Raw genomic sequence first — 26821 nt, forward strand, 5'->3', positions numbered from 1 at the left:
TGAATCTCAGTTTTGATGTGTTGCTGAAGATGGTGTTTTTAAGCATATGCCTCTTAACTATTCATAACCCAGTTATAAGTTCATGTATATTTTATATCTTCTTTTCCTTCATCCTCTTAGGCCTATATAACATTTACCCTGACAAGTTTATAAAGAATATTGAGGTTGATACTTGCTGGTTCTTAGTAGAAATTAATCAAAATCCATCTGTTCCCTTCTCAGCCTGGACAATTTCATTACAACTAAACCAGGGATTAAAGGATTCTTACAGCTTCTTTTTTTCCAACACAGTTCAGTTGATTTAGAAACAATGATTAAAGCTGCTTACTTTAAGGAAGATTGTTTCCAATCTTCCCTTCTTGCAAGGCAGAGAAAGATGAAAGCACCTTGATCCTGAAATATTGATATCTAAGGCTGGAAATCTGTATCAGAGGCATGATGAATGATTCCACCCAAAGACTTTTTATTTTAAAGTCGTATTTATCTTTACACTTCACTTTCCTCACAAGCTGGAGGAAATAAGCACTAAACACACTCACTGCCCCCTATCCCAGGTAGATTTTCTATCTTTATTTAATTGTAAATCCAATGTGGCATAATAAAGAAATTCAAAGATAAAGATTACCTTTCTGACACTGACTGTTTATAGGGATAAATATCAGTTATCCTTATGTGGCCTTAGAATGACTGCCTTCAAAGGAATGCAGAACACAAATTAGAGGGAATGAATTTAAGCCTCCCACAAGGACATACCTTGATCCGGGATTCAAGAAATCTGAAGAATTAGAAGTGATTACTAGAGAGTAATTCTGGGTTTACCCAGCCTCACACAGGTGCTATAATTAACTATTCTCTCTTTTTAAAAAATCTGGTTTCCACACTTTCTTTTTCCCTCTAATGCCCTTTTGGTTGAGGTTAAAATGCTCAGATCTTCAGCATACAGTTGGATCGCTTTGATAAATGTATACACTGATAGAACCATCACTCCAGTCAAGATCTAGAACTTGCCCCACTCTTAATTTTTGTGTGTGGGGCTGTGTTTTTAAAATGAGGATGATTACAGCCCTCTGCTACTAGGAATGAACTCCACTCTAAAATCCAAAAGGGATAAAATAAAACCAAAGACCTGTGAGCTGGTTCCCTATGGAGCCAAAAGCTGTTTGAAACTGGTCCATGTCCAGGGCCTTTGAACAATATAACAAAAAACGGGAACTGATCTTGACTGGCAGGCAGAGGGGATGGCATCGTGGCCCAAACATCACATTAGAAACACAATGATTCCCTGGGACTGGACGCTAAATCCTGGCAGACGATGCAGCCTTTCACCTTCTGAAATGGAGAAATTGAATGAAGCAAGGCCAATTCTGGGCCAGACTGTTGGATGAGATTCTTTTTTTTTTTTAAGTTCCTAACTGTTCTACATAGATATTAAAACTTCAATCACTGCAGACCTAGAAACTGTCCTCCTGCCCCTGACATTTCCTCCTTCCACACAAGTTCCTGTGTAGCAGGAAATCAGTTACCCACCTAGATCCCCAGACCTCAGAACCCTGCCCTCAGGGGCGCTTCTTTGTATGACAGGAATCCTGCTGCGTAAAAGTATAAACAGCTCTCCTTAGAAAGTTTGAAGGGAGTATTGTATAGGTACAGCCTAAGGAGCACAAAATGCTCTTCAGTTCATTCAGGAATTGCTGCTTGGGGACTTACATACAAAAATAAAGTATGAACAGACTGTAAAGTATAATAAAGAAGAGCTGAATTCTGGAAAGTTGTTTCTGCTAGTTTGTTTAAAACGAGGAGTTCTGGGTTACCAAAGGGGAAAGGTTGGGGGGAAGGATAAATTGGGAGGTTGGGATTGACATATACACACTACTATATTTAAAATAGAGGGACTTCCCTGGTGGTACAATGGTTAAGAATCTGCCTGCCAGTGCAGAGGACACGGGTTCGAGGCCTGGTCCGGGAAGATCCTACATGCCGCAGAGCAACTAAGCCCGTGCGCCACAACTACTGAGCCTGTGCTCTAGAGCCCGTGAGCCACAACTACTGAAGCCTGCGCGCCTAAAGCCTGTGCTCCGCAACAAGAGAAGCCACCGCAGTGAGAAGCCCACGTACCGCAACAAAGAGTAGCGCCCACTCGCCGCAACTAGAGAAAGCCTGCACGCAGCAACGAAGACCTGATGCAGCCAAAAATAAATAAATAAATTTTTTTAAAAATTTAAAATAGATAACCAACAAGGACCTATTGTATAGCACAGGGAACTCTGCTCAATATTCTGTAATAACCTAAATGGGAAAAGAATTTGAAAAAAAATAGATACATGTATAACAATCACTTTGCTGTACTATGAAACTAACAAAACATTGTAAGTCAACTATAGTCCAATATAAAATAAAAATTAAAAAAAAAAAAAGGAAGGAGTTCTGTCCTGGCAAGTTTTACTGTCACCACACTGTGGTACCAGAGTACCCAAGTTCAAGTTCTGACTCTCACATATATGATACGTAACTTTGAACAAATGACTTACTTCTCTGTACTTCCGTCTCCACCTCTGTAAAATGAGGGCAGTAATGGCACCCACCTCAGGGATCACTGAACTTTTTCCATCCAAGGCTGGATACTAAGTCCTTTAGGCTTTGTGGGCACCATGGTCTCTGTCACAATTGCTCCGCTCTGTCAAAGCAGCCCCAGACTGTATGCAAATGAATGGGTGTGGCTATCCCAATAAAACTTTATTTATGGACACTGAAATTTGAATCTCATATCATTTTAAGGGATGAAGAAATATTCTTCTTCCTTTGATTTTCTTGTTTCAACCACTTAAAAATGTAAATGATATTCTTAGTTCACAGGCTGTACAAAAATAGGCAGCAGCCAAATGTGGCCAATGGGGCCATAGTTGACCAACTCCTGAATTCGCTCACAGGGTTGTTAGACTATTAACACATATACAGCTCTTACATCAGTGCCTAGCACATCATTATCACTACTTCCGTGTTATGATTTGTGATTATTATCTATTAGAATGTGATTAGTGCAATGGAGAGTACATTCTCCAGGGGTCTGATATCAGTACTATTTCCCAGAAAGTTGACCTTATGGGCTTCTCCTTTTGAGAAAAAGAAATAGAGGTCCTAAGAGAGAAAATGATCTTAGTGCCTTCCTCCCATATCTAAGAAAGATACAGTGAACACTGTCTCCAGATATGGATCCAACATACAGAGTGCGCCATTGTATAGATCCCATCATTTGGGGAATGATTTTTTAAAGCCATTGCTGTCCATTTTTGCACATTAAATCCCACAAAGAGATTTATTTACAACATTAAATCATTTCCTTGCTGCCTGGCTACGTTTTAACTCTTAAAATATTCATCACACATTCTAAGAACCTAATGCCAAGTGTTTTATGACCTTTTAAAGGATGGCTTCTTTAAAAAATCACCTTCAAACGTGGATGTCAGTTTCCGGGCAGGTCTGATGAAGAGCAGTCCATTGTCAAACATCAAGGAGATAAACATGAGATCGCTGCCCTGGAAAGCACCCCCGGAGGTGGGCCGATTAAACAGAAATGTATGTGATGCACAAAGCTGTGGGTTGGGGCTGGGGAGCTGGGGATGAGAGGTAGGGAGGAGTATGGGGCAAAATATTTTTGCTTCCTACTATGAGAAACACACTCTATCGTCTACGGCACTGGTTCTCAAAGGGGGCAACTGGGTCCCTAGGAGACCTTTGGCAATATCTGTAGACTCTTTTGGTTGCAGTGACTGCGATGAGGGGCGGGAATGGCTACAGCATCTAATGGGTAGCAGCCAGGGATGCTGTTAAACATCCTGCAAGGCACAGCATAGCCCGCCCTGCCCCCCGCCACACACCCAAAGAATTTTCTGACCCCAGATGGTCAGTAGTGCCAATATTAAGAAACTCTAGTCTACAGGAGTCACCCCAGCTGACCCCCACCTCACATCTGATTTTATTTTGCTTTTACTTTGAATTGGCTATTACAGGCATATGTCAAATAACTAAAGATAAACCCAGGAAAGCATCCCTCCCTGTGTTTCTATTAAGGACCACAATTCAATGTGAACTCTCCATCCACCCACTTTCTCAAAGGCATCATGATGGAAAAATTGCAAGATTGGTGTTCATTTAAATTACACAAATTAATTCAATTACCCTGAAGAAAACTGGTACCAGATCACCAGATTGCTGAGCAACTGATGCTAATTTGGTAATTCAATTTACTAAAGAGATAATTGACAAATGTTTAAAAGCTAGTCAGCTGTACCTAGTATCAAGCCATCCAAGGAAGCCTCTTCCTTCTGGGTATCAATTTGGATCCAATCTTACTCCTTGTTCTCTACCAAAATGAATCTGCTCAATTTCCTTAAGTAAATAAAGCCCTTTTAGACCAACACAAGATGAAAGGAGAGCTGAAAATCAACTCTCATCCTTTTACAAAGAACCAAAATACTAAATAGACAAGGAGAACTGTTACAAAGCTTCCAGATCAACTTATGGAAAGTCGAAGTCATTTTGATGATCCTAATGTAACTTCAAATTATATACACTCATTAACATTGAATATTTAATACCATTTTTAATTTTTGTAGTATCAGTTTAGAACTTTCTTTCCACAATAAAAATCTATTTAAACTGTATTGATAGAGTGCTTTACAGTTCTATTTAAATTCATCTATATTTGTAGAGTGCTTTATAATTTATGAAGTGCATTCACGTATATTATTTCACTTGGGCCCTAAAATAATTCTGAGCAAAAGGGATTGCAGGTATTATCAATCTTGATTTACAGATGAAAACATAGGTTTTAGTCCAATGTATAGGTCCCTTTGGCTTAAGAGAATACTCAACTGATAGCATCATGTTTCAAAGTTGGATTAGGAGGGAGTGTGGCACAGACAACTCTTCCGGTGTTCTACTGCCAAATAAACAACCCCAGACTCGGTGACTTAAAGCAGTAAACATTGCACTGTACCTCACAATTTAGTGGGACAGGACTCCGGGGGGAGCTTGGCTGAGCAATTCTGCTCCGTGTGGCACCCACTGGGCTCACAAGTGTCGCTCTGTGATATTCAGCTGTTGGCTGGGTTGCTTGATCCAAACCGGCTTCACTCACCAACCTGAGAGGGCGATGCAAGCGGGGCTCAGCACCTGTGTGCTTGTTCGTATTCTCTGCGGATTGATGGCTGTCTTTGATCCTATTTATCCCCAAGGCTTCAACCACCATTTCTATGCTGGGAGCATCTATTCTGCCAAGCTGCAAGACTCCTATACCCACAGGATACCTCTACCTCACAGGCACCTCAAACTCAGCACATCCAAAATGGAACTCACCATCTTTCCTCCAAAACCAGCCTCTCTCCCTGCTTCGCTGATGCAGCAAGTGACACAATCATCCAGCCTGTTTTCCAAATTTGCATCCTTAGTATCATCCTTGACCTCTTCACCCTCAGTTTCTTCATTAAATTGATAATCAAGGTCTATGGATTCTGATGCCTAATATGGGCCCACTTCCCTCCATCCACACTGTCACTATAGATAGTACCCTATCTATACTTGTCTCCTATTTCCCCTGCCCCCATCCCTGTCCTGCTTCCATACAGTGTTCGATGAACAGTGGAGATAGCCACCTTTGATCCAAAATTTCAAAATCATCCAACCATTTTCACTTAATAAGACTGGCATAGCTAGAAAGTCAATGAAATCCCCCAAAACTAAATTCCACGGGATGACTTACACATGCTGTTCACATATAAATTTGCAGTAGCAATCATTTCTGGAAATTAGGGACCCATCAGGCAAGACTTAAAAATTATTTCCATATATAGCTCAACTCCTACATTGTAATAGTATTTATTACTATGGTCTGACTTGACCTTTAACAGAATTTAACATTTTAAAAACTCAAGTTCTCTGTCTCCTCCTTGTCACCTTCCACTGCTGTTTCACTTCTCCCAGTTTCTATCCTGGTGCCAAAAAATGGAACACAGACATGTGGCCACAGCGATCGGAAGACCCACGCCCTCACTGTCCCGCATGCCTGGGCTACTGGCTGTTCCTGCTGATGAGCCCTCTTCATTGACCTCCTGCTTTTCTTTTCTTCTGACATACTTGTCACATTTTCCATCATCTCCTTTCCCAGCAGCCTCTTAAGCCCCTATATCTCATCGCTCATCTTTCCAAGGCTCCCATGTCATTTGCTTATAAAACCGGAATTCCAGTGATGACAATGGCGATGGTGAGTTAACAGTTTTTCAGTTTTTGATGTTATGTTATCTTGAACTACCTTCTGTAATCCTCCCCAATACCACTACCGTGTCCAAGTCTTATTAGTATCCCTTTTACAGAACAGGAATCTGCGGCTCAGAGAAGTCATTGTGCTGAGGTTGAGTATTTTACAAAGATATTCTGATAATGCTAAATCAGAAAATTTAATTAAGACCCATCACCCCAGATCACCTTTTTATACACTGAAATATTTACAAGTAAAATGATATGATGTCAAAGATTGGCTTCAATATAATTCGGTGCTGAAGTAGGTAGGATTTAAATGAAACAAGAGTGGCTGATGATCATTGTAAGTGGGTCACCGGTACGTGGGCATTCATTGTTCTACTCTACTTCTGTGTATATTTGAAACTTATCAAATAAAAAGGGTTTTGTAAATGTCATCTTTTTCATACAATTAAAAACAATCCAAGCCTACCAGGATAGCCATTCAGTGTTTGTAGGTAATTTCAAAATGTTCCATTATGCATCCAGGCTTATAAATACCTTAATATGGGGATATCGGAAGAGCACTCCAGCTTTAGGTACAAGTGTCTCATCTTTGTCACACAAGTTTATTTTTTTCCTAGACCCCTGTAATATGCATTGCATACTTGTCCAAGTGGAACAAACAATTACTCAATGCTGTGTCCAACTGCATGGTGTTACCTTTTAATTAACCTGTGTAGCCTTTTTTTTACTTAACCTACTTTGAGAAGTGACAGCCACCTAGGCTGTCTGAATAATATTCACCACTGCTCCTTTATCGGGTCTATTCAATCAAAACAATAGTTCCTGGTGCGTGGTCCAGCTCTCCAAAACTGGAGACACTTTCTATTCAGCCATGGTCCTTCTCACAACATCAGGACTGTAACCTGTCTTCCTAACCAGAGTGCTCAGAATTGTTTCAATATATGAAACACAGATTGATCCAATATGTTCTCGTCTCTCAGTGTTTTTGTGTAAAAGCTATTCCTCAACTCTACTTAAAAACCCTTCTGCCAACTTACCCAGCGTTGGGAATATGTGGGGTAGTTGCACATTCAGATATCTGCTGAAGGGTTGGATGAAAAGTGCCACATTTCTGGATGGAAAGTTATCAGTATGTTATCATATCTCTAAAAATGAGTATGTCCTGACATTCAGCAGTGCTGTGTCTAGGAATTTATCCTAAGAGTTGGACAGATGCATAAAAATTTATGTGTAAGGATATTCAAGGCATGGCAATTTTTTTCCATAATAATATTAAGCAGCTAGAAAGAGTTTCACTGCTCAACAATATGAAGATTGGCTTCATGAAATTACCTGCAGACATTAAAAATGTTGATGTAAAAATTTGTATGGTAATGGGGAGGTGTCCTTTAAATCCTGTTAGTAAACAATAGGTTATCCAGAAATACACATAGCATGAATATGTATGTATTTATAACTTAGCATGAATAAAGTTATATCTATATACCTGTGTGTGTACAATTTGTGTGTATGTGTTTGAGGGAGTGTTGGCGGTGTGCGTACAGCCTAGGTCTGGATTGATAAATACTATGATTTCCTTTAAGTGATATTTCCCCTATCTGTATTTTCACATATTTCTACAATCAACATTAGCAGCTACATAAGAAACAAAAAAGAAACAAAAATAACAGACAAGGTCTTTCAAGAGTTCAGATAAAAGGAAAATGAAATAACCCAGAGAAGATGTAAAAAACCTTTTGGGAGCACTGCTTCAATAAAGAAAACATTTCAGTATTAATTATGGAATAGAAATGATGGAAAAGGTTATGTGGAAGGGAGCAGAGAGAAAAGCAAAGATTTACCTTGCAGCTGGTAACAACAGCCCAACTCAAGGCTGGGAGCTGGGAATGGGACATGCTGCCCCCATAAAAAAAAAAAAACGTGAAATATTGTAGCACATCTTCCCTCCCTTTTTTTGGGGGGGTGGTGTCAGAGCTCTTTGGAGCTCCCATAATAAGCCAGGCATGATTTGCTGATCCTTACAGCAACCCCTGAAGGTAGGCATTCCTAAAGGGTAGCCCCGGGGGTCCGATGCCTTGTCCAAGGTCATAGAGCTGGGAGCCTTGAGCTGAGGTTATGAACCCAGGTATTCCCTTTACACCACCCTTCAGGGGCTCTCCAGGACAGACAGAAGAGGGAACCAGGAAAGCTCAGAGAGAGGCACGGTCACTGTTGTGTTAGTGACCAAGATAGGACCTTGGTAACGTCTGGGTAGAATTCTCTGAAGAGGAATGGGGTCAAGCTGAGTCGTGCAGGCAGTAATGAGAGGACCGTTTCAGGAACCAGAAGTGAGCCTTTGTGACTGTCAATTATTCAGGCTAGATGTTTACAATGAGCAGTCTAGCTTCTGGCCAGTATTAACTTCTGTTCCTATTACTATCAGATTAATTGCATTTTGTTGCTCTTTCTAAATGCACTTCAAATCAGGAAACCTATAATTCAGCAGTTAGTCATTAAAGTAGCAGCGGATCTGCAACTGTGTTATCTGAAGCTCATCTACAAAATGAAACAAAAATCCAGGGTTGGATTTTTGGGGTTTTTTTGGCATGACAAACAGAGCATTAATAATAAGTAACGAGGATATGATTTCTAAGTTGAAAAATGTCTGAACTGAAAAATTCTTCAGATAACAAAAAAAATCAAGGCAAATAGACAAAAGAGGATTTAAGGAACATGGGTAAATTTGCATTTTAAACAACGGCTCTCTAGAATACATAAAAAATATGGTTGTAAAAACTGTCACTTCAAGATTACAGAAACCATGAAATATACAAATACTGTGTATGTTAGGATGTTCATGTACAAAGGTAAGATAGACTTAAGGGGAGTTAGTATTATCTGACAAATTTCAAATACTAAAATATTAAAAAGTCTTATTTCCCATGTACTTCAGAGACTATATATAAAAATGCGTGTGTATCAATATATATACACAAATAAAATAGTCTTCATTTTTCATGGTTCCCCATGATCACATGCCTTTACTTGCAGCTGATTATCAAGTACTGTTCCACAGCTGATCAATAAAACACGGTTTTCATCAAATGACCAGAGAGTTGTCAATTTTTAAAAATCCCAGCCTCTCTGGTCGGTTGCTGACTTCAAAGATATGCATTAAGATTATTAAGCAAGTGATGATTGATTTATTACATAACATTAAGAAATGTTTTCTTTGAAGCACAAATTAAAAGGTCATGGATGCCCCAATTTTTCTCCAGGTTGAGAGTTAAGAATGCAGAATAGATCATTTTGCTGGCCATGAAGGACACGTAAAGGGGATTTGAAGTAACTCTCCTTTCCAGGCAATATTTTAATGAAATGCTTAATATTCTGCAGTGAATTAATGAGGCTGTTCTCTATTTTCAAACAATGGTGAGCAATTAAGACCCAATCCTGAAAACAAATTGACATTGCTGTTATTTTGTGACAGTATTAAAATGACCATCGCTGGAGCAACAGGGCATTATTTAACAGGACAGAAAAATAACCACTGACATCAAGCAATTCAGCGGAGATATCTGAGGGGGAAAAAATGTCTGTGGCAGCTGCTGCTCCTAGAAAAAAAGCTGACATTTTAGGATGAGAGCAATTTGACCAGCTGAAACCTCGACGTGCTTTGTGCCATGTTCAGAAGTCACCCAAAATACATGCCAAGGTCTTAAACATTCCCCATAAAGCCAGCAGGCTGTGCCATTTCTCAGCCCTGGTTTCAAAATACTCAGAGAGGAGATGGGTGCAGATCTTTGAAGAGCTCAGACTTGCAAATGAATGGAATTAATTAGCCACAGGAGTATAAGAAAAACCATACATCAAGTGTGGGAAAAGGAATCTACATATACAGATTAACTGGGAAAAACTGACCTTCCAAGTGAACTCAAAATTCAATCCAAGACTGCCATCAATACCCACACGTCCTAAATAATCAGGAACTATATTGCTCAGCAAGCTTGCACCACGATGCAAACAGAATAATAAACGATCTCATAGGTTCCCAGTGCCTTATTATGGAAAATGAGGATGAAATTCCAGTGGTCAATGAGAATGAACTATTTTTCATGCCCAAGATTCATAGAACATCAGGGAACTTTTCTTATACTTTTGTGAGTTGTAATTGTGTTTACCTCACTATCTTCCCCATGGAACATTTTTCTAATTCTGCTTCTCAAAGCTCCAGTCTTTGCTTCCCAGGTTGCAAAGTTATTTTGCTTGCTGTTTTAGATAACTTCTATAATTCAGTCCTGCCCTCCCAAAAAAGAAAAGTCTATATGGCCAAATGGATGGCCTGAAATGATAGGTTTAAAGAATAATTCATTATACTATCAAGATCTTGGCATGCCAGTTGCTGAAAAGACTATTTTGAGCTGTCAGGTCTAAAGCACCTATGTTTTCATTGACTGACATGTCAGGTGCTTGATGGAATAATGAATTGTTCCCACTGACATGACCATGGCACACAACCCTTGGACTCGGTGTAGCATTTTTCAGGTTGATGAATAACACTGCCACTGTTTCCGTGGTGGATCAAACTGGGAAGGTGAGGTCAGGTACAGGGACTTGCCGAAGGAGGAGATGGGGGTTTAGGGATGGAGGGAAGAGTGGGGAGAGGACCAGGGACACGATAAATGTCAGCCATGATGGTGGTACATGTTCTACACTTCTCAATTAAAAATATACACAAGTCCACATTTCTACAGGATTGCAGCAAAATAGCACCTTCCAAGTAGTATTCTGCTTTCTTGCTTGGAGAGGTTTTTTTTTTCTCCTTTTTTTTTTTCTGACTTGCAATCTATTTGCTGCTACTGCATTCAACTCAGAAACTCAATTCCTCTGACTCAGAGTCGAGCAAGCCAAAAGAAGGCGCCCAGACCAAAACCATTCGCGCATTATCCTTAGCATAGGTCCTGTACATATTCCCAAGATACACTCTGCTCCTGAGGTATCATCATCCATCCCTGTATCTCTAGAGTAGGCCAAATCTAAACCTTTCTAGCCAAGGGAACACCTTCTGAAAGCCTGAAGACCCACTGAGCAGACATGTCAGGAGCCCTTGGTGATGTTAAGGGGCAGATGGACAAAATGCTGAATACTGACAAAGGTCTCCATCCACATAGGCAGTAATGCATTAGGCACTTCCCATTCATGTAAAGAACTTTTTTTTTCTGTGTTTAAAAGGCAGGCTTGGATATTCATTGAGACAAATCTCTAGTTTCTCTATCATATTTGCAAATGATATGACTGATAATGGGTGAATATCCAAATGTATCACTAGTTCATACAACTCGACATCAAAAAAAAAAAAAAAAACCCGATTAAAAGATGGGCAGGAGACCTGAAGAGTCATTTTTCCCAAGATTACTTACAGATGGCCAACAAGCACATGAAAAGATGCTCCACCTCACTAATCGTCAGGGAAATGCAAATCAAAACCACCATGAGGGCATATACTCAGAGAAAACCATAATTCAAAAAGACACATGCACCCCAATGTTCACTGCAGCACTATTTACAATAGCCAGGTCATGGAAGCAACCTAAATGCCCACTGACAGACGAATGGATAAAGAAGATGTGGTACATATATACAATGGAATATTACTCAGCCATAAAAAGGAACGAAATTGGGTCATTTGTAAAGACGTGGATGGAACTAGAGACTGTCCTACAGAGTGAAGTAAGTCAGAAAGAGAAAAACAAATATCGTATATTAGCGCATATATGTGGAATCTAGAAAAATGGTACAGAGGAACCGGTTTGCAGGGCAGAAATAGAGACACAGATGTAGAGAACAAACATATGGACACCAAGCGGGGAAAGCGGGGTGGGGGCATGGTGGGATGAACTGGGAGATTGGGATTGACATATATACACTAATATGTATAAAATAGATAACTAATAAGAACCTGCTGTATTAAAAAAAATTAAATTAAAAAAAACCCACAATGAGATATCACCTCACGCGTGTCCGAATGGCCGTCATCAAAATGTCCGCAAATAACAAGTGTTGGCGAGGAGGTGGAGAAAAGGGAACCTTCATCCACTATTGGTAGGACTATAAACTGGTGCAGCCACCGTGGAAAACAGTATAGAGATTTTTCCATAAAACTAAAACCCGAACTACCATACGACCAAGCAATTCCACTCTTGGGTATATTTCCGAAGAAAATGAAAATATTAATTCAAAAAGATATATGCACCCCAATGTTCATAGCAGTATTATTTACAAGAGCCAAGACATGGAATTAACCTGAGTGTCCAATAACAGATGAATGGATAAAGCACATGTGGTTTACAGCAGACTACCACTCGGTCATAAAAAAGAAAGAAATTTTTCCATTTGCAGCAACATGGATGGACTCAGAGGGTATTGTGCTTAGTGAAATAAGTCAGACAGAAAGATAAATACTGTATGATATCACTTACATGTGGAATCTAAAGAATAGAACAAACTAATGAATATAACAAAAAAGAAAGAGACTCATAGATATTAGAGAACAAACGAGCGGTTATCAATGGGGAGAGGGAAGTGGTGGGGGCAAGATAGGGGTAGGGGGTTAAGAGGTACAAACTACTATGTATAAAATAAACAAGCTGCAAGGATATATTGTACCACATGGGGAATATAGCCAACATTTTGTAATAACTGTAAACGAAACATAACCTTTAAAACTGTGAATCACTATGTTGTATACCTGAAACATATAATATTGTACAGCAACTGTACCTCAACTTTTTTAATAAAAGGGGTGGCGGCAGGCTTGGAGCGTCATTGAGACAAACTCTAATTTCCAGGCAGAGCCCTCCTCAACCACGTGCCCCCAAGCAATAAGCATCATTAATAATACCTGCCTCAAGAGTTCCCCTCTCCCTCCACCAAAGAGCAATTCACTTTATTTTTTTAAAAAAGTAAAATAAACACAGCTTTGGTTTCCCCCCCTTCCTGGTAGTCATTTTCCTACATATAATTGAAAACTCTGGGCTATACCAGGATTTCTTGAAGTTTTAGCCCATCCTTAAACACTTTAGCAAATAAATGAATCCCCCCTCCCCCCAGGGTTAAGAACGCACATTTTGTAAAAAGACTTAAGCGTGAAGCCCAGAAGAACCTCCTTCCCGTCAGAGCCACCTTGCCACTACCTGACATAACTGACCCGTGAGTTTACACATGTGCATATATTTGCACAGATCACGTACCATTTGCCGTTTCATCACAGACTGAAGGAGCAGAAGCAAAGTTTAGATGCGGGTAGCAGCCGAGAACGCTGAGGCGAGGAGAAGGCAGGTGGGCGCTCAGGCCTTTATGGCTGGTGAAGGTCTCAGGTGATACTGACAAATGCACTCAGTGGGAAGCAAAGTGCAAGTCCTACAGCCCTAGAGCCTCTGCAACTTTTGTCTGGGGCCCATCTGGTCTCTGTGAAGTTTTCCACGTCTTGGACTGTCAGCCCATCGCTGAATCGAGCAGACCTCCATGGCCACTGTCCTCAGGGCATTTCAGGCTAAAGTTGTCACACACGGAGGTTTCTCTGGGGCTCACAGGCCTAGGACTCTAGCTTCCTGTGGGTCTGCATCTTCTTCTTCCTCGTCAGCCACCTCCTCTTCCTCCTTCTTCCACCTCCCAGCTCCTCTCCCTGCTTAGGAGGCCTCTCTGTGTGCCAGACACTAGGCGTGTTATCTTATACTTGCTTGGGAGGGACCTTCCCCGGCCCCTCTACGCCCCAGCCCCAGCCCCAGCGCACGGCATCTCCCTTGATTACAACAAGCTCCTTCCCTTCCCAGCAGCCCCTCAGTTTATCCTTATATACCCTCACCTGCGTGATTATCTGATTAACATCAGGCTCCTCTATTCCTCACAATTGTTTGCTCGGCAAAGTGCCTTGCGGGTAGGAGCACCAAATAAAGCCTCACGACAACCTTCAGGTTGGTGCCCTTAACAGCCTGCATTTACAGATGAGAAAACTGAGGCTCCGTGAGTGTCAGTGGCTTGCCTGAGGTCACTCGGGCGGTAAGGGGCAGGCCAGAACCTGTAACGTCCACCACCCAGCCCCTCCTCATCACGGCTCTGCAAAGCCTCTCTCATTTCCCCTAAGACTTCAGGTGTCTGCACTTGCCCAACATCATTACCCTAGAGAAGACCCTCGGAGGGTCTCAGGAAGCCTGAGCGGGGGAAGTGGGCGTCATCCACGTGTACTAGGGGTCCTCCTCCCAAGGGACAGCCCAACAGAGGAAGTGCAAAATCTGCCGCAAGGTCTTACCGCCGTGGGCGACCACCCAGACCACGATGTTGTTAGTCCAGACCTTTCTGCAGCGTTCCTGACCAGCGGTATTTACTTCCACCAAGAAAGCCGACTTTTAACTGCTAATATTGGGGGGAGAAGGGTGGAGAAGAAGAGGGGGAGGAAGAGGAAGAAGAAGAAAAAGACAAAGGCAGACTACAAGACCCTTCCCAGCTGTTGGCGCTTCTCACTAGTCTCAAAGCAAAGTCGTAAAAGAACGGGTGCCTTTTTCTGCATATTACTTTTATTCCTTGTCCCCCAGATTTATTGCCTGCACCAAGTAGCAGTCACCATAAAACTCTTTTCAACAGACTGCTATTTGAATTGCAAAAGCAAGACTATCCGAGAACATATAATCCAGTACAACGTCCATAGGACAGCATCACCAAGCGATTTCTGAAGGGCGGTTTATTTGCATAGAGATACCTGCCGGGCAGAACCGAAATCCCATCTGGGCTCCGTGTCTCGGTGTGGTGATGGCGTACGCATGCTCCACCATCACGTCTTTCTTTTAATTTCACAGGCAAGAGGACGCATTGACATCCTCGTGAACCGGAGGAGGAAAAACTCCCAGTCCCATTTCCACCAAGTGAACCATCAACACTCCGAAGAACATCTTGTGTAGATTCTCTAGCTGAACGTTGCTGAATATCCCCTGCATTTTTGAAAAATGATATGTAGATAAAGATATTTCTCTGGAGGATTTACATTTTTCTATCAGTGTAGAACTGCTCTCACTGTCAATCAGTGCTTTCTTGCTTTGCTCTCCATTTTCTGCCAGCCCTAGGGGCTGGAGGCCTTGCTGCAGTAAGATGTTGCTGCAGGAAGCAGTTGCTGCCGGTTTCCTCAGCATTTGCATTGTCTTCTTCTGCCTCCTTTTCCTCAAGCTTCCCAACGTTCATGCTGGCCTCTCCCTGCCTTTCCTTTGGCCTGTTCAGTGTGTCTGGTACTTCCCTCATTTCACTCTTGTCCTCGGCTTTATTTACTGTCTATTCCACCTTAAGGGTGGGTTTTCTTCTGGGACTTGGAACCTTGACCTTTAACTTCATCACCTGCTTGCTGATTCCTCATCCAATCGCCTCACAGCAAACTGGCCTGATTTCTCTGGCACCTTTATTTAACCCTGTGCCCAGCTCCTATTTTCCCCTAAGACCATAGGTACTTCTACAGATTTGTGTCCTTGCGATTTACTTTCCTGATTTTTTTTTTTTTTTTAACTACCATTACTTTTTACCTCCACTTGTCCTGCTGATGCCCTTGACTTGAGAGGCAGGAATGTGTTAGGGTAGCTGGATGGCATTAAACTTGGAATATGAAGGCCTGAGTCCACGTCCTTCCATTGCCATGGTGTAGTGTGGGGATAATCACACCTCGAGTCTGGCATGGCTACGTTAGTTGGGTTCTTTCAGGCTGGAAGGAAGAGGTCGTCCAATGCATGACCTGAAAGTACAAGTGGCCTCGTGGATACCTGGAGAGTAGCTCATAATTGTACTTGATACAAAAGAAGCGCCCGTAGCTCAGATCTGGTGTCTTGGTACCAGAAACCTTGGCACCCTCCTCATATCTCACATCCAAATGTCCCTGCTGAAGGGATCTGCGTGGGTCATTTCTTTACCCTTTATCTTACAACTGCCCGAATGGATAGAATGCAGCTCACTTATTGATCCCTGGTCCAATCAACTGTGATCTGGTAGCACCGTTGATTTAACTCACAAACAAGATGCAACCGGCCAGAGTGACTTCACACTAAAAGCACTGCCTGGTACCCATTCCCCAGAAGGCAGATACAGCCGTGGCCGCTGTTTACAGCAGCCTGCCTGGAGGGGGATTTTTGCAACCCTCATGCTCCCTGAGAAAGAGATCCAGTGGTCAAATGAATTTAGAAACGGTGCATATTACCTCTTCCTATTTAGAAATTCACGGTGTACATTAGTGTATCAAAGGTAGGGAGAAACCCTACAAGAAACACCTCTACTTGGCTTGAGGCAGCATTTCCCTAGTAAACCGTTTTTTATGTAACATCTTAAGGATACCCAGTGGAAGACACTTTGCCGAGTGCTGGCTTAGACCTCATGAGCTGTCTAGTGTCACCAGCTGTCACTCTCTCCTAGAGCGGCAGCTCCCAACCCCTGTGCATCAGAACATCTGGGGACATTTGACCAAACAGAGTCAGCCGATGGTAGCCCTGAGATTCTGATTAACTTGGTTTGGGGAGAGGTCTGGAGATCAGAATTTAAATGCTCCCCAGGTACTACAGCTTTAAATGATAATAGTCCTATGTGTCACAGGATAATAATAGCATTTACTGAACAGATGTTATGTGCCAGGCCCTAAGCAAGTGCGACTTAATTTTTTAATTTTATCCTTAAATCTACCCTACCTAATAGATATTGCCACCAATTTAGGAGAAAATTGAAGTTTCCTGAGGCTAAGCAACAAACCCATGGTCGCACAGCTTCTGTGCTACAAGGCTGAGGAATCAGGGCCTTTTGATTTCTGTAACTGAATTCTTGGGTCTACATAACATGCCTCTCCCAGGAATCTTCTCTCTTGGTCTGAAAGTGCCTGTTAATGGTGGGCAGTCAACCAACAATTGTGGAATGAACAATGCCAGGAAGGATCTACAAGTTCCTTTTCAGCAAAAACATCCCAAAATTCTGCAACTCATGGTTGTGAAAAATAAACGATAGCAAATACTTGGAGCACTGCATTAGATCAGATCCATGGAAAGACTCGATATTAACACCCCTTTGTGCTGAAAAGCCCTCCTTAATTAACGTGCCACCAGTTTTTGGCATCTAGACTTAAATGAACTCCTCCACTTATAGTCTGGTTCTTCTCAAACTAAATGATAACAGCACTTGCATATGCAATAAACTATAAAGCCAATATAAGAAAGAATTTAGCTCCTAAGGATTGAGGAACTAACGGGCTATCTCGAGATCCTACAGTAGAGCTCTCCTCCCGAGAAAATTCCTTTGCATCAGTGAGAATGCATTCCACTAAACAGCTTCTCTCACTAGAAATCATCTTCCCAGGACCAAATGCTCTTTGCACAAGATGATCAGGAGATACTACAGAGGATTCAGGAATTGGCTGCAGCTAAGAAATTCCACACTAAAACCTGAAAACTGTCCAGAATAATTTTCCCACTTGCCCTCAAATCAGGGATGAAACAAATCCATCACACACAGAAGCAAGGCCCTACTCCTGGCGCTCAGGTGTCTGGGATTTACAAAGAGATTATTACACCCAGGCTTCTGGGCGCAGAGGCCATTTGGAAGGGCTTGACTGCCACCTTGTGGTCAAAATGTGCATTACCGTTCAAAGTGAGGGCCCACCTAACCTGTGCCTGGCTCTAAGCCACTTCCATGACACGAGGGCTTAAGGCATCTTTTGCCATGCCCCAATAAGCTAACAGAGGAGGACGGTATTAAAGTGTCTGGCAATAGCCCTTGGTTGGGAATACGGTATTTTGAATGACTGGTTTCTCCAAGGCAACCATACCTGAGTTGATTTGCTTATATGCTCCTAGTTTCAAAAAAGTGAGTATTTTTCTAATTCTCTCTCCATTAACTATGTTTCAAAGAAAACTATATTGTAACTGCAAGAAAAAGCCTAACTCCAGGACTACGTTCTCTATTTTCTTTTCCACCCAATTTCTCTCTTCTTTTTCCTTCTCTCCCTCCTTTCCTTTCCTCCCTTCCCTCCTTCCCTCCCCCCTTCCTTTCCTCCTCCCTTCCTCCCTTCCTTCCTACATTACCTCCCTGTTTAAATTCCTTCACAAAGAAAGCCCTATATCCAATCCATCTATTACTTATTAGCTGTGTGGCTTTGGGCAAGTTCCTTAACCTCTCTGTTAAATATCCCAAAGAATGCTTTTTACATTTTTTAAAAGATTGGGGGTGGGGACCAACGAATAGTAATATGGGACAGAGAACTCATATGGCCCACAAAGCCCAGTCTCGCCTTCTACCATATGAAGTACACGGGATCATCTATAAGGAGTCTTTAAAACAAATAAAATCTGAATCGAATAAAGCCTTAGAAGCCTGCTGGCAAGCAGTAGAAGGGCGAGTGGAACAAGCTGAAGGGCATCACCCTGGCCCCGTTGTGGATGTTGCAGTGGGTCTCGGAAGTCCCCCCAGCACAGTCTCCCGATTGCTGGGAATGTTGGCTACTAATGCATTACAGCCGAACTGCCCTCAGCTGAAGAGACCTGCCCTGCCTAAGGCTACTCCCCTCCAGGGAAAGGCCAGTATTCAGGCATTCCTTGCTATGAGGATCTCTTGCCTCTATAATGAGCTCTACAGCGCCCCCTTGAGGCCTCACCTGCTACTGCATCGCAGCTCCATTCCTCCCTCCACCCAAGACTGGTCCCCTTCCTCACAGGTGTTAATCATGAGCCTCTTCCCCAGTGAACCATCTGTGTATGAATCTCCAACCCAGAGTCTATTTCCCAGGGAACACGACCTAAGACATCCCTCCACAGTCTATTCCCAGCATAACAGCTAGAGTTATCCTCTTCAAAGTAAGTCGGGTCATTCCTCCTGTTTGAGATCCCTTCAATGACTCCCAGCTCATAAGCATCAAAGGACAAGAGCCTTGCCATCTGCACCCCAGGCCCATTGCCTCTTTGACCTCATCTCCTACTCCTCTGCCCCTCGATCACTCCAGCTACACTGGCTTCCTTGCTGTTCCTCAAACACACCAGGCATCCTCCTGCCTCAAGACCTTGGCACGCACCATCCGGTCTTCCTGGGATGCTCTTTGCCCCGCTGTCTGCTTTCCTCCTCCTTTAGCTGCTTTAAATCCTGACTCAAAGGTGACCTCGGCGAGGATTTCCTTACCCTCTACCTAAGTGTGCCCAACTCCACCCCACCCCAGAGCACCACATCCCTCGTTCCCGTATTAGTTTTGTCCATACCATGTATCAACATCCAGCACACAGTATATTTTCCTTATGTATGTTAATATCTGTCTCCTCCACCAGAACGCAAGGTCCATGAAGGCAAGGACTTTTTTCTGTTCTGCTCACTGCTGTATCCCCAGAACCTAGAGTAGAGATGGTACCCAGTAGTTGCTCCATCAATAGTAAATAATTGAGTGAATAAATGGAGAACTAGGGACATGGAGTCAGAAGACCTGTGATCTTTAGAGAAGTCCTTTAAACAGCATCTGACTCTTTTCACGTTAGAAATGGGAACAATTCTGGGACTTCCCTGGTGGTCCAGTGGTTAAGACTCCATGCTCCCAATGCAGGGGGCGCAGGTTCAATCCCTGTTTGGGGAACTAGATCCAGCAATGAAGATCCCGCGTGCTGCAACTAAGACCTGGAGCAGCCAAATAACTAAATAAATAAACAAATAAATAAATAAGTAAAAATGGGAACAATTCTTATGTCATTTTTAAAAGATTATGCAATATAACATTTGTGAAAGCATCATATAATAAACTGCTAAATGATTGTAAGGTACAATTTTTCCTTAAACTGAACTCTTCATCAGTGAGCTACTCAATTTGTATAATCTAGAGCTGCCAGACTGCCAAAAAAAAAAGTAAGTGCCAAAAAAAAAAAAGTAAGCATCTGACATTCAGACACAGAAAACCCTGAAAATAGTCCGGTATTCAAATAAATTGTAAAACGATTTATTCCAAGGCCATACCCTACATGTACAAACAATGACATGCACCTCTTCAAAGACTTAATAAAAAGAGCAGTCTTTACATTTTAAATTTTATAACAATTTGAAGACCTTCTTTTGCTCCCATCAAAAGAGTCTGATAAAACTGAGTTCCATAAAATATCTAATGTATTTTGTTTCTATAAAACATATTGTCTCTTTAAATGTGAAATATGCAAATGTAACATTTTATTATGAAATTGTTCTCAATGTCTGAAATTCTTGATCATCTACAGAATCACATTGCCACACAGTTTTTAAAATGAGGTAAGAAGATAAACGTTGAAACCTTTTTTGAGGCCATTTTTTCAGATGTTTACACCTCTCTGACTAGAAGTGCAACGTGGTCTTGACAACTCCTTTTACGTGAGCGATCTCAGTGGTTACTCAGTATACTGGACAAAGGACAGCGGCAACACCACTCATTTCAAAATTCATATGTTGTAAGTCTTTTAAAACAATGTTAAGATCTCAAATCAAAGCTATTGCTACAGTGATTCACTAATTCCTTGACAGATATTTTAATAAATATTCCTAAACTCTAGAAAACTGTTCATAATCCTTTAAAGCAGGAGTCAGCAAACATGGTCTGTAAAGGTCCAGATAATAAATATCTTAGGTTTCTCAGGTCACTTCTCTGCTGCATATTCTTTTTTTTTTTTTTTTTTACAACTCTAAAATATTAAAAAAGAAAAAATGCTTAGCTCTGCTGTACTCTGTTAATCCCCTACTTAAAAAAATAGAAGTTGCTAGTCTCTAAATTAGACTGCTCAAGTGTTAATAAAATGTAAACTTCACATTTTACAGTAAAATAAATCCATGGTTTCTGACCACTAAATTGAAAGTTCATAGACAATAGGAAATGAAGCCCATTCAAAGAGTGGGACTGCATTTCAGATATGCTGTTTAATCAATGGCACTTTCTTATGGCTTCTTATTCATTTTGAATTGGATAATTCATGCATGTCTTTACCTTTTTCGTGTGTGTGTCTTTACTTTTTTCATAGGGAAAAAAATCTCCTCTTGTGGCTAATTTAAAGTCTGCAAAATCAAAGATTGGAATACTTCCATGCTAAAAGAGGTAGACGCATACACACAGGTATGTGCACTTACAAGCAGGTGTGCAACAAAACTACTATTTGATTTATAAATGCTCTCCACGGCTAAGAAGGAACCAGTGGAAACCAGCTAGAAGGTACACAAAACAGTCGTAAAGGACGTCCTCATTTGTTTTTATCATATGTGGTTGTTACATGTGAGGAAAACATGATTTGCATATGAAATGTGAATATGAACTTAATGCAACAGCATGGTTAATTCAGGTTCTTGATGAATATAACCTGGCATTGACTAAAAAGATACAACAGAGAATTCAGCAGGTGTTAGTTTAGACTCTGATACAGTTAAACAGACCTGTTTATTAATACTGTTTAATCTATAACACGGGCCTATAGCTTGGTACTGAGAACCAAAACTCTGTGTGTGTGTGTTTGCATGTTTTCCTTTCCTACCACAAACAGTGCTGTGAACAAATCATGGCAAATAAATGAGTTGTGAATTTGCTCAAATATATCATTAACAACTTGGAAGCCTCTAGAATGACCAGCTCATGGTATTCTATAAAAACATTTACAAATTCTAAAGCTAAGAAAGTTGCAAACTTTGGTATCCCTAAGAAAAAGGCTCAATTACGCCAGTGAGCCCAGGCCCAATTTCTGAACTATAAAAAGTAAAGTTTTCAGTGCAAAAAGAGTATCTTGATAAATAGCAATGACACAACAATCACATGAAACAGTTAAAGACTATAAAACACGTAAGTAATACCCTGAAGGCATGTTTTGGTATTAAAAAAAGGTACTTTGGGGCTAGGAGATAACAGGCTGTTTTACCTATTTAACTGTGAGGTGAGTCTGGGTGGAGGACCGTTTAAACACTCCCTTTTGGCAAAAGACTCAACACATTTATAGTTCATCATGTTTTTTCTTGAATGGCCACTTCGGGTGTTGCAATACGTGGTCTGCAGCCTGAAGGACAAGGTACATAAATTCTTCTACATCAAAAGAGTAGTTGGTAAACTTCGGATGTTCCCCCAGAGTTGGGTGGTGGCCCTGCAAAAACAAAGCAAAAGACAAATTTGTAAGGTGTTGAGGATGTGGTTTTCTGAACAAGAAGAAAATTATTTTACTTTGGCCAAAGTAAAAGTAGTTTATGGCCTACATCAGAGGTTGGCAAATTTTTTCAGTAACGGGCCAGATAACATGTATTTTCAGCTCCATGGACCACAAAGTCTCCACCACAATTATTCAACCCTGCCAATGAAGTGCTCAAGTAGCCATAGACAACACGTAAACAGAGGAGCAGGACCGTGTCCCGATAAAACTTTATTTATAAAAACAACTGGAGGGCCAGATTTAGCCCACTGGTCTGTAGTTTCCTGATCCCGTCTCTAAATAATTTAATAATCTCTCTAGGCCCAAATTTCATGAAGTTCTCTTTTCCATATAAAGAGAGAGAGTAATTAATTTCTCCTTTCCCCCAGTTTGCAAATATAAAGCACAACAACTCACGATTCCAGAGAAGAACCGTTTTATCTTTGGATTGAAGTTCAAAGATAGTTTGTCACATTAACTAGACACTTTAAACCAATTAAAAAGAAAACAGAATGAGTTTTGTCCTTGAACTTTACCTTATCTTGAGGAAAGACTTTGTTCTGCCTTCGCCAAGTGATGTAGTAGACGCCTCTCAACCTGGCCAGGTCCAAGTAACAGCGTTCATCTCCACAGTTGTATCTAAGGACACAAGGGCGTCCACACATGGGGCTTTTGCCTGGGATTACTGGCCAATTCGCAATTCTCTAGGGAAAAAATTCACCTCCCAAATATATTCTTACAAAAGGTTTTATAAACGGTAAACAAGAGTGAGAGAGATTCGTGTTCATAGCAGCAGCGTTCACAACAGCCGAAAGGTGCAAACGACCTGAATGTCTACCAACTGATGAATGGATAAATAAAATGTGGTATATCCATACAAGGAATAATTATTGACAATAAAAAGGAATGAGTACTGGCCCATGCTACAACATGGATGAACCTTGAAAACATGATGCTAAGTGAAAGAAGCCAGTCAGAAAAGCCCACATATTGTATGATTCCACTTATATGAAATGTCCTTAATAGACAAATCTACAGAGACAGAAAGTAGATTAGTGGTTTCCATGGGTTGGGAGGAGGATGGAGTGAGAGTAACTGCTGAAGAGTACTGAGTTTCTTTGGGGGCGTAATGAAAATTTTATAAAATTATGGTGGTGGTTGCACAACTCTGTCAATACATTAAAACCATTGAATTATACGATTTAAATGAGTGAGTTGTATGGTGTGTAAATTATGTCCCAATAAAAGTGTTTATAGAAACACACACACACAAAAGAGTGGGAGAGATTATTTTTAAAATATTCCCATAACTAAATTATCTTAACTTTCCAAAAGCAGAATAGGATTAAAGAATGGAGGGGACCTTTATCAATAGGACTGTGAACTTGATATTAACTCCTAATACCCCCATCTTTGTACATATGAACGTGGCCTTGGGGTAGGTAACATATCCTCTAAAGCAGAAATTGATCCCAGGTCTGTTGACCTCCAAGGCCTGAGATTTCTCAATGACATTTCTTTCCTTCCCTCCTTCCTTCCTTTCTTCCCTCCCTTCCTCTCTGGAAGAAATGGAAGAATTAAAATAGAATCTACAATTATCTGGCTATTTCTCTAACATATATATATTTTTAAATGTTTTTCAGGGTGTTGGAAGTTCATGACAACTTTTTTCTAATTAGTCTCTCATTTAAATGCCAAGTCAAGTCATTTTTAAAATGCGACCATAAAATCAAAATATTTCGATGCAAGGAGGGGAAATCAGGTAACAGTAATCACTATTGGTATCCAGAGTAGAATTATTAAAGGAGAGAATTCCATGCCTCCATAACCAAGCACCGAGTTAAAGGAACACTCTGGGAAAATTACTTTCCCCTTGAGGCCTCAGTCTCCCTGTGTATGGAATCAGCGAGCACTTGGCAAAGAGGTGGGCTTATGTTTTGGAGCTGTGTTCTTCACCAGGCATACAGGTACTCAAACTCTCTATCTCTCTTTTTTTTTAATTGTGGTAGAAAACACATGACATAAAATTTACCATCTTAACCATTTGTAAGTGTACAGTTCAGAGGTAAGTATACCTTATTGTTATGTGACCAATCTCCAGAATGCTTTCATTTTGCAAAAGTGAAACTCTGTCCCCATTAAACACTAAGTCCCTGTTCACCTCTCCCCCCAGTTCCTGGCAGCCTCTCTTCTACTTTCTGTCTCTACGAATCTGACGACTCTACGTACCTCATATAAGTGAAATCATACGGTATTTGTGCTTTTGAGAGTAACTTATTTCACTTAACACAATGTCCTCAAGGTTCATCCCTGTCATATAGCATGGGATAGGATTTCTTTATTTTTTAAGGCTGAATAATACTCTATTGGATGTGTGTGTATCACATTTTGTTTATCCATTCAACAGTCAATGGACAACTGAGTTACCTCCACCTCTTGGCTAATGGAAAAATGCGGCTATGAACATGGATGGGCAACACACAGGCTCTCTTTTAACACAATAATTACACTGATTGCAGGGAGATGTTTTCAGTTTGACAGGAACACAGAAATGCACTCAGAGGAAGGAAACCGTAGATTCACATCTCCCGAATCCTGCTGAGATGGGGAAGGAAACAGATATTTGCTTGCTAAGGGCAATGGCAGGCTGCAGACTTCACATTTTTAGTTTTAGGTCCTTTTTTCTTTTTAGATGCCTACATGATGTGACTTCTTTGTAATGATTAAATATTAAGCCTTTTGATGCTCTGAATGAAAGCCTCAGCTGGCAGAAAAAGCATTATCAGCTGCCTCAATGTAAAACTGTCCCCAAACACTTACAGTTCAAACACAGCAGCCCAGTCTGGAAGGAAAAGTAAATGGGTAAGACCAGCTCCATGCATTCCAATAAATATGTCCGTGTTATGTGTGATCCTTAGCTGATCTAAAAACCCAAGTTCCCTGTGAACATAAAGAACAACAAAAGAAAAAAGGGGAGGAGAGGGGAAGTATTAAGTTGAGTAAGCTCATGATTCATGGTAACAGCATTTACACAAGTATCTTTCCCAATTTAAAGCACATTCTGCCATGATATCTTTTTGCCAATTTCAAATCTACTCCAGAAATTAACAACTTAATTACTTAATAACATTTTCTCTAAGTTAAGCTCACTTTTTTTTAAACTTACACTTTCTAATTTTAGAAGAAAACTTTTACATCTGCCTTAAATGGAAAACCAGTAACTCATGACATGAACAAAACTGTAAAAATAGATATAATGAAACTAAAAAGCATTATTCCAATCTAGGTAGATAACATTGCAAGGCAAAGCTCTGAGCCTGAGGCTTGCTCCCTCTTTATGAAAAATGAAATTAGCAAGCATTAAAGTGATGCTATGATATATTCACACCAAATTGAAAACTATTTCCTTAAAATCATATAGGAATTTTTAAAAAATAAAATAAATTCTTCCTTGTGTGATTTGAGTCATTCAATTGCCATCTGGGTACTCCTAAGATTGCCTTGCATGCCATGAGGGCATTTTCCTGTCTTTGTGGATTTAGGAGGGATAAATCCACAATTTTATGCACCTTGGGACTGTAAAAGTAGTCTTTGAATTCAAGACACTAAAAGATGTGCAAACTCTGAACCGAAAGTCAGTGAGGCTGGGAAGAAATGCTGGACAGAGGCTAACACTCTGAATAAACATAATGGAATCCGATCTCCCAGTCCCACCCACTCAAAGTGAAGAAAAATAAATAGATCCGCTGGCATCTAAGAAGGGAAAGCAAATTTCCTCTTAATCAGCTTCACCTCTTTAAAGAGCTTCCTCTCCCAGCAGAACAGAAGCCCCACACCCCGCACAAGGGAAGGGAGACAAAGGCACCAAGTGTGTCTCACACGAGGTACATGTGCCTCAGTTTCCCCAGGAATGCCAACCGATACCGAGGCAAGGAGGGGCATTCGTCCGGAGGAATATATCCGTGGAGTTATTATTTCTGGGAAAGGCCCGAAGATCAGGACTCACAAACCTCGATGCCGTTAGGTTACGACTGTGTCCCTCAGATTGGCAAGGTCTGAATTTACGTCACTCTTCCTTCACCTGGGAAACCCCTACGTATTCTTCAAAGCCAGTCAGCGACAGAGCCTCAGAGGTGCCCCCACCCCCAGTTCTTTCATCCTGACCCCGGGCCCTCTTCTACCTCCACATTTTTCCTCAGGTGGCAATGAGGGGAGTCACCGTGGCGAAGTGTCACCTGTCCAATAGGAACAGCTTCGCCAACCTCACAGGAAGAGGGAGATGAGACAGAGCTAGGGAAGCATGAGAGTAAGTCTCAATAAATGACAGCTGTTCTTGCAACTGCTGTTTATTCATATTCAGTGTCTGAGGTCCTCAAGACAAGAGCCATGCTTCCTCCATAACTGCATTCCTACTGTGA

At 41.1% G+C, this 26821-nt stretch overlaps 1 protein-coding gene across 4 annotated transcripts in view; it reads right to left on the reverse strand.

The window, feature by feature from the left end:
- Positions 1–14714: 14714 nt before the first annotated feature.
- EOGT (EGF domain specific O-linked N-acetylglucosamine transferase) overlaps positions 14715–26821 on the reverse strand; it is a 37196-nt gene continuing 25089 nt past the window's right edge. For 2 of the 4 annotated variants that reach the window (XM_082412286.1, XM_082412287.1), the window contains exons 15-17: positions 25224–25343; positions 22940–23042; positions 20197–22361 (exon numbers count right to left, since the gene is read on the reverse strand). In XM_082412286.1, the coding sequence (XP_082268412.1) occupies positions 22215–22361; positions 22940–23042; positions 25224–25343 (370 nt within the window). In that variant the 3' untranslated portion in view covers positions 20197–22214. Of the gene's footprint in view, positions 19920–20196; positions 22362–22939; positions 23043–25223; positions 25344–26821 lie in introns of those variants that run through there. The other 2 variants (XR_014250564.1, XR_014250565.1) reach the window with 2 other exon arrangements.

Source organism: Balaenoptera physalus, assembly GCF_965194825.1.
Source record: "Balaenoptera physalus genome assembly, chromosome: 11".
Classification (NCBI taxonomy): Eukaryota; Metazoa; Chordata; class Mammalia; order Artiodactyla; family Balaenopteridae; genus Balaenoptera; species Balaenoptera physalus.